This window comes from Cebus imitator, unplaced genomic scaffold, assembly GCF_001604975.1.
Source record: "Cebus imitator isolate Cc_AM_T3 unplaced genomic scaffold, Cebus_imitator-1.0 Scaffold422, whole genome shotgun sequence".
Taxonomy (NCBI): domain Eukaryota; kingdom Metazoa; phylum Chordata; class Mammalia; order Primates; family Cebidae; genus Cebus; species Cebus imitator.
In genome coordinates, this window is record NW_016107737.1 from 1,356,118 (window position 1) to 1,365,046 (window position 8,929).

An 8,929-nucleotide genomic window follows, 5' to 3' on the forward strand; every position below is an offset into this window, starting at 1 on the left:
AAACATGTGCTTTACAAGTCTCAGTTGACCTTCAAGACATCTAAGTACAGTATCTATGGATTTTTAAGTGTAATTAACAACTCCTGTTTTTCTATTTAAAGAATTTTAGTTCTGTTTCCTTGACAGGCAAAAGTCAATCAATCTTGTTCTCAAATGCTAATACAAGCAATTAAAAATAACATTAATTGAAATACTGCAGGGGCTGTTAGGTTTTTGGATGGTGAGCTATTTTTTTTTTCCATCTTAACCTGTGGCAATACTAATTTATAAGACCAATTAGGGAAGCACCCTTTGTATGATCCATCTCTAGGACAAAGAGCTGGCCTTTAAAACCCAGAAAAGAATCGCAGAAGGCCACCGCACTGTGAGTCAGCTTGGGCGCCAGCAGCTAGAACATTTATTTCACCTGGTAGACCAAACATGACAGATCATCTTATTTACCCTGTGAATATTAATTTTTTTTTTTTGGTAACGAAAATACAGCGCTCATTTGTATTGCCGGAAAACTTGTAAATATGCCCTGTAGGATAAGTAATATTCACAGCAACATCCTAATTAAAAGGAAAATTCAGTTGTCTTGCAAGATACTATAAAAGGGCACATAAATTGTAAATAAGATACATGGTAAAAATGAAAAAGACAGGTTGGATAGGAGAGGAATGAAATAAGATTTGGAAATGTGCTTCTTAAATGAGCACAAATTGTGAGATAATGTCTCATTGAACAATAAAAATAACAAACCAGTGGCAAAGATGTAATAGAATTTCCTCTGTATACCATTTTAATCTTAATATAATTTTCCCCAGTGCATCCACGTTTATTGAACTACTATAACCATTTCTTTTTCACTCTGTCCAAAGTTACTGAGAGTGTGTTTTTCTGCTGTAAATAATTCCCTGATTATGAACATGAAAACGATCCAGAAATTGACCACAGTTTATAAAAGAAAAAAATGACAGAGCAGCTGCTCAGGGCCAAAAGCCTTACGAGAATGCCAAAAGCCTGTGCAGTTTCCTCCAGGAAGCAGAAGCTGAATGCAAAAAACCATCTCCCTTCCTTCTGCATAAGGCAACTCCACACCTCTATTTCTTTGTTCCTCTCTTCAAAAAATGCAGAGAAGACTTCCATGATACGTCAAATTACAGTTTGCCACAATGTGAGAATAGGGCTGATGCCAAGTCCAGTTAATCAGAACCAAAATGGCTTGAGAAAGATGGACATCAGTATGGCCTCAGTTTCTCAGTCTGCAAAATGGGGTTGATCATAGTTAAACCTCTTAGCTTCAAGTCTAATATGTAAGTGGGTGCTTAGTACGTACTACTCAAATATCGATGTGAGAGGCCAAACTCCACATACGTGAAAGGTTTGCTGGAGGGCAAACACAGGGTCCAAAAGGAGCCCTGCATCTCCTCCTGATCCCTGCCTTAGGAAGTTCAGTAAAATCTCCAACTCTAGTCAACCCCATACCAATCTCAGATGTTTCAACTACCAGGGTAATAAATTGCCACACCACCTTTGCTTACACTGAGGTTGCTCATTCACTTTATGTATTTTTTCACAAGGTTCTTAAGGTTCTAAAATTTAAAGAAATATTCAAAAGTAGAGATTATGCCCTGCTTATCACTTGGCTTTTAATTTGGCACCACTCTGCAGTCGGAATCTGTTTTTGAACAGCACCACTCAAATACTTTTACTGCCATTCAAAGTCTAATTTATTCTATTATTTTATTATGTTTCAAAAGTTCATTGGGCAAAAGGGAGATGTACTTCTTCAAACACATAAAATACTTGTCTAATATATTAACAAATAGATTATCAATTCACTCTTTTGTTGAACAGAATGTATAACTGTATAATGTGACTAACTTTTAACTTTGATTTTTTTATGTAGAAAATTTGGATCACATAACAGTGGATATTCTAAACAAAAATAGCTTATGGAACCAGAATAAGTAAGTTCACAAACAAGTACTCTTATAATGAGTGGTCTGCAGTTACAGCTGCAAATCATGGGCATGTTATCTTTATAAACTTCGCATTATTTTTTCCCAGAAAAATGTCTAAGGATTTAAATTTATGTTTCCAGGTCTATCTGATTTCGTAATATAAAAATCAAGGTTAGTGGTTTTCTCTTCTACTTCTTTTTAAAAACCTCAATGATCCAAATACAAATAAAGTAAAGGCCATGATTAAATACTTCATAGTCAGACGTTATAATCACAGATTGACTGATATTAGATGTTGATTACAGAAGTAAGTTGAGATTGCCTGAAAGATCATCACCGAAGCAGATTTCCTTTCCAAAAGCAGAGGCCTCTCCTGTATTTCTCAGCCATTTTGCCTATAGATGTTCTTCTAGGCCATTGTTTCGGATGATCTTGGCATATTCCTTGGCCGATGTGTAAGGGACTCGGGGTCTAGCTGGGTCTTCAAAATCAACGTGGAAGAGACCAAACCTGCTGCTGTATCCCTGGTTCCACTCAAAGTTATCCAGAAGAGACCATGCACAATATACTTGAAGATTGACTTTATCAAGTTGGATTGCTGAAATTAAAAAAAAGAAAACCATCATTTCTGGGAAGGCCTTATGAGAACACAGACAAAATTACTGATGAGCAGTCTGTGTTTCTTTCTCCTTCTCTGCAGGAGACCACAGTGGGAGAAGACAAAACCTGTTTTCCATCGCTTTTTCCACAAAAAAAGAAATAAGTGCATAAGATAATGCATGTTAATTAGCTTGATATAGCCATTCTACAGTGCTGTACTTATTTCCAAGCATCATGTTGTACACCTTAAATATTTCCAATTTTTATTTGTCAATTTTAAAATCCCCTTTTCCAGTTTTCTTCTTGAATCAAGCAGGGGCTTAATTCAATAAGTTGTTATATTCTATTCCAATTATTTGGCTATTCATTCATTTTGAATGTGTTTTATTCATTTATTTACCCAATGAACAATTTTTCAGTGCCTATCACTGTTCAGGCACAAAGACACGCATACAAGTTCCTCTCTGGTACCCAGAAGGGTATTCAGTAAAGACACTGTGCAGTTTCTAAGTACAGCCTCCAGATATTACAGAAAGTCCATTAGAAAATTGGAAGAGATAACAGTAGCATGCCTCAGGAAGTCTCAGAGCTCACCTGTCGTCCCATGGCCAAACTGAGACGTGACTTACAATTCTGGTGACAGAGCCTCCAAAACGAAAAGGATCAAGAGTCAGCACGCAGCTTTAGCCATGACTGTATCCTATACCGAGTGAATACAGAAATGCTACGACGTCCTTTCTTAGTCTGATAGGGTGGCTATAATAGCACACCATACACTTGGTGGCTTATAAAGAGAAAAAAAATTATGTATCACAGTTCTGAAGGCTGGGAAGTCCAAGATCAAGGTGGCAACAGATTTGGTGTCTTGTGAGGGACTGTATCCTGTTCAGAGATGAGTGTCTTCTTGCTGTGTCCTCATATGGCAGAAAGGGCCAGGGAGCTCTTTCATATCACTAATCCCATTTATGAGGACTCCATCCACTTAACTTAATCACCACCCAAAGGCCCCATCTTTGGGATACTGGGAGCTAGGATGTCAATATGAATTTGTGAGGGGTGGGAGGTGGGGACAAAACTTTTCATCTATAGCGCATCCCCTTTACCCCATGTCTAAACTCAGAATGGTGCTTATGCCCTTTAAGAGCCAAAGCAATGGAGTATCTCTCCCCTAAGTGTATCCATATATAAATATTCAGTATGATTTTATTTGTCGATGCTCAGAAGCCCATCCACAGACTCCATGTTAACATATCAAAATGTGGATTCCATGCATATAACTATTCTCCACATAGTTTTACACTGATTTCCATCACTTTAATCAGGGAATTTAGCTTACATTTTCTTAGTATTTTAAGCTTGGCAAAGCTCTGAGGTCTTGCCAGTCTTTGCATTGTGCATTTTCTTTTTTAAAACCAGAATAAATAATTCCAACCTATGGGATACACTTCAAAAACACCAAATGTCCATTTCTCAATGCAGAAATTAAATGAAAAGGCCAGTTGCTTTACAAGGGGGATATGTTTCTAAATAAGCTGGGCAAGAATAAACATTCATACACTAAATCATATTTTAATTGTTTCAGAGATGGCTTTCAACCAAAATGACCCCTCAAGCTAAATATTCAGCTAAACAGCACCTAACCTTTAATTTTTTCATTGGTGTCCATTTTGTCTTTCAGGTCTCTTAAAAGCTCTACATCTATATTCCACCACACATGTGTTGGTCTCCAAATATTCTTGGGATATTTTTCTATGGATATTTCATAGACAAACGGCCCCTCCACATTTGTGCATGGAGGCGGAGGATTTGCTTTGCTTAGAGAATTTTTTATAAATATCCTTGAGCCAGAAATTAAGCCAAGCTGAATTGATTCCTTTAATTTTTTTTACATTTTTAATTTTTGTGAGTGTGTAGTAGGTGTATATATTTATGCAGCACATGAGAGACTTTGATATAGCCATGTAGTGTGTAATAATCACATCATGATAAATGGGCCAGGGCACAGCATCAACCATAAGACTGTCCTCGCTGTGACACCAACCACGACCACATGGTACATGACGTGATTTACCATGATGCTGTTATTACACATTGCATGCCTATGTCAAAGTATCTCATGTATCCATCTCCTTAAGCATTTATGTTTTATGTTATAAACAACCCAATTATACTTTTAATTATTTTTAAATGTACAATTATATTATTATTGACTATTGTCACCCCATTATGTTATCAAATACTAGGTTTTATACATTCTTTCTAACTATTTTTATACCCTTTAACCGTTGCCATTTTCCTCCCTACAAACCCTTCACTTCCCTTCACAGCCTCTGGTAACTATCATTCTACTCTCTATCTCCATGAGTTCAGTTGTTTTAATTTTTAGCTCCCAAATATAAGTGAGAACATGTGAAGTCTGTCTTTCTGTGCCTGGCTTATTTCACTTTATATAATGTCCTCCAGTTCCATCCATGTTTTTGCAAGTAACAGGATCTCATCTTTTTTACAGCTGAATAGTACTCCATTTGTATAGGTACCACATTTTCTTTAACCATTCATTGGTTGACAAACACTTATTTTGCTTCCAAATCTCGGCTATTGTAAACAGTGCTATAACAAACACGGGAGTGCATATATCCCTTCAATACACTGATTTCTTTTCTTTAAAGCATATTCCCAGCAATGGGATGGCTGGATGATAGGTCTATTTTTAGCTTTTTAAAGAACCTCTACACTGTCCTCCATGATGATTGTGCTAATTTACATATTGGCTCTTTTTAAATAAATATTGTTGATAAATAAGAAATATAGCAATAAGCACATTACGCTGTGCAGAAATAAAAACATTATTAGATATCCCTTTTTCTCTTACCTGTCCACATCTGCTATGTGTGCCTCCTCCCCACTCTGTCAGTTATAATCTGGAAAATCAATTTTTTATATAATTTATTTTTAAGGGCCCAGTTTAAGTACTGTATCACCTGGCTCTAAGGATCAAAATGATCTGGCCAGCTGTAGTGGTGATTCATGCTTTAATCCCAGCACTTTGGGAGGCCGAGGTGGGCAGATCACCTGAGGTCAGGAGTTTGAGACCAGCCTGGTCAACATGGTGAAACCCTATCTTTACAAGAAATGCAAAAATTAGCTGGGTGTGGTGGTAGGCACCTGTGGTCTTAGCTACTTGAGAGGTTGAGGCAAGAGAATTGCTTTTACATGGGAGGCAGATGTTGCATCGAGCCAAGATTGCACCTCTGTACTCCAGCCTGGGCAACAGAGCAAGATTCCGTCTCAAAACAACAACAAAAAAGATCAAAGCCAAATACCAGGCCAGAAAACAATAGTCTCTTTTGCCTTGTAATTCAACCTGCAGACATGTGAGAATCTGCATATTTTCTTTCTAATTTGTAGAACTACTGCCCAACAAGAAAGCCTGCCAGGTATAAAGCCAGACAGTTTCTGAAAACACGCATGGTCCCGCCGATCCTGTATAAAAGGACTGATTCATGTGCTAAACCACTAGACAAAAACGATGCCTTGCATGCTTGGAAGGGAACAAAAAGGAAATCTTGACAATTTCATTGTTAACTGCCAGGAGTTCCACAGCAGGCACTAAACTGCCCGAGTGACACTGGTGAATGCCTGTGCATTTTCATTGCAGGAACATTCAAGTAGAGAATTACCTAGTTAGGACTGAGGAACTAGCCTGCTGGAATCCTCCTCACTGTGCCACCACTGGGAAAAATTACAAAACCGCATTGGAGCCTGCACGCCTCTCCTCTTCCAATCTCCTCAAGAACCGAAAAAGACCATCATTACATTTCTTGCCACCATGATTTATGAGGTCCTAAATCTTGCCAGGTGCAAAAAATAAAACCACTTCTATGAGTTCACTTTCTGTTACCAGAGTTGAAGTCAAAATAAGCACAGGAGTTTTGGATGAGTATGGAGCACACAAGGATAAAAATGACACGCATCACAAAGTCAGGGTGTAGGTTTGGACCATAAGACCAGTGGAAAATGTCTCACAGTAAGCAGGTAGGATATAAAAATGTAAGAAGTATCTAAGCCTTACTAATATGGTCTAGCTTCCTTCAGGCTGTTCTAATTATAAAAACCCTATGCTGGCTGGGCATAGTGGCTCACATCTGTAATCCTCGCACTTTGGGAGCACGAGGAGGGAGGGTCACCTGAGGTCAGGAGTTCGAGACCAGCCTGGACAACATGTCAAAACCCCATCTCTACTAAAAATACAAAAATTAGCTGGGCATGGTGGCACATGCCTGTAGTCCCAGCTACATGGGAGGCTGAGGCAGGAGAATCTCTTGAATGCAGGAGGCAGAGGTTGCAGTGAGCCGAGATTACGCCATTATACTCTCTAGCCTGAGAGACAGAGCAAGACTCTGTCTCAAAAACAAACAAGCAAAAACCTCTGCTAGTGTTGTACTCTACACATGCACACACATACACACTCCCACAAACACACATGCACATATAAACACACTGCCTATTTAGCCAGACTGAAAAGGTTGAGGGCATAACATCAGCCATAAGACTGTCCTGACTGTGATGTCAACCACAAGATAGAGGTTTGCCAAAACCTCCCTCAGTTTTGGTAATCTGCTAAAAGGACTCACAAAAGTCACAGAAAGCTGTTAAATTTGCAGTTCTGATTTATTACAGGAAAAGATAGATTGGCCAAAAAAAGAAATGCATAGCACAGGATCTGAGGGGTTTCAAACATGAACTTTCCATATCCTTTCCCGTGGGAGTCAGATGCTCCGTCTTCCTGGTATTAACATGCACAATATACATAGAGAATTGCCAACCAGGAAAGCATACCTGAGCTTCAGTGTCCAGAGGTTTTATTGGGGGCTATATAAGTCAGGGTTCTCTTAGAGGAAAAGAACTAACAGAATATATATATATATATATATATATATATATATATATTCCCCTTTATATATAAAGTATTAACTTACACAATCACAAGGTCCCACAATAGGCTGTCTGCAAGCTGAGAAACAAGAAGAAAGAGCCAATCTGAGTCCCAAAACTGAAGAATGTAGAGTGTTTGAGGGCAGGAAGCACCCAACATGGGAGAAAGATGCAGGCTGGAAGGCTAGGCCTGTCTTGTCTCTTCACCTTTTTCTGCCTGCTTTATATTTGCTGACAACTGATTAGATGGTGCTAGCCCAATTAAGGGTGGGTCTGCCTTCCCCAGCCCATTGACTCAAATGTTAATCTCCTTTGGCAACACTCTCACGGACACACCCAGGATCAATATTGCATTTTTTGGTTCAATCAAGTAGACACTCAGTATTTGCCATCACAGGGGCTTTATTACAAAGGCATGATTAATCAATTGACTACCCAAGTACATTAACTCAGTTTCCTGTTAATTGATGCCAGGAACTTAAAGTCACCACATTAAATGTGATTGGTCTTCCTGATATGATGAGCTCCCACCCTAAACGAAATTTTATCATTTAAAACACAGATCGCTTCTTAGAAGCTGAGTGTAAAAACCAAAGCACTCTTTAAGCAAAATTTAATTCTTCACCACACCTGTGTGTATACACACAAATATTATTTTAGAAATTCATTATTTTATGATGGGGGCAGAATCTTTTCAAATTACCAGTTTATGAAACATCCTCATTTATGCCTTTGTTTGTCACATTACAAAATTCTAAAAATTGAAAGCTCAGCATCAGTGGAATTTATTTTTCCACAATTTATAAACAGAGATAGTCTGTTTTCAGGATGGTCTAGGACTTATACAAGATACCCACGGATGTGACAAAACTATCAAGCTATCAGAAAACCTACTCATCCATAGATCCTAGCTGCCACATCGAGAATCAATGGAAAAATTCAGGACAGTGCGAAAAGCAGTCACCTCACGAAGGAAAAAAGAGAGAGCAGTAAAGTCCCAGGAATGAGCAAGGGAAAAAAAACATGTATATAGGCCTCTAGATTTTTGTGTTCAGCTAATAGGAAGCTATAATATTCAAGGAAACCTTCCTAAGGAAAACTAGTGAAGAATGCTGAACATAGTTTTGAAGAAATAAACCTTCTTCAAAAACAATGGAAAGCTGACAAGTTAGTAGAAAATTAACAGGTCAAATTTGAAAGTAGAAATTGAGGTCAGTAGGCATGGGAGCTACTTTTGCCTGATGGAATTTTCCAATCTTAGAAAATCTAAACCTTTTTCTGTTTCCTTAAAATATTACAATATTTTAAGTATAATCATCATCAGCATATAATCAAATATAACCAGATAGACATGGAGAATTATGACATAAAGAAAAAGAAATAGAGAGATAGCATGGGGAGAAATGCCAGATATAGGTGATGGGGAGGAAGGCAGCAAATCACACTGC

The 8,929-nt window shown here is 38.1% G+C and overlaps 1 protein-coding gene across 3 annotated transcripts in view; it reads right to left on the reverse strand.

The window, feature by feature from the left end:
• Positions 1-758: 758 nt before the first annotated feature.
• Positions 759-8,929, reverse strand: part of LOC108290099 (cytosolic beta-glucosidase) — a 127,624-nt gene continuing 119,453 nt past the window's right edge. Inside the window, exon 5 of one of the 3 annotated variants that reach the window (XM_017509816.2) lies at positions 759-2,544. In XM_017509816.2, coding sequence (XP_017365305.1) covers positions 2,342-2,544 — 203 coding nt within the window. In that variant the 3' untranslated portion in view covers positions 759-2,341. The remainder of the gene's footprint in view (positions 2,545-8,929) is intronic. The other 2 variants (XR_001819431.2, XR_001819430.2) reach the window with 2 other exon arrangements.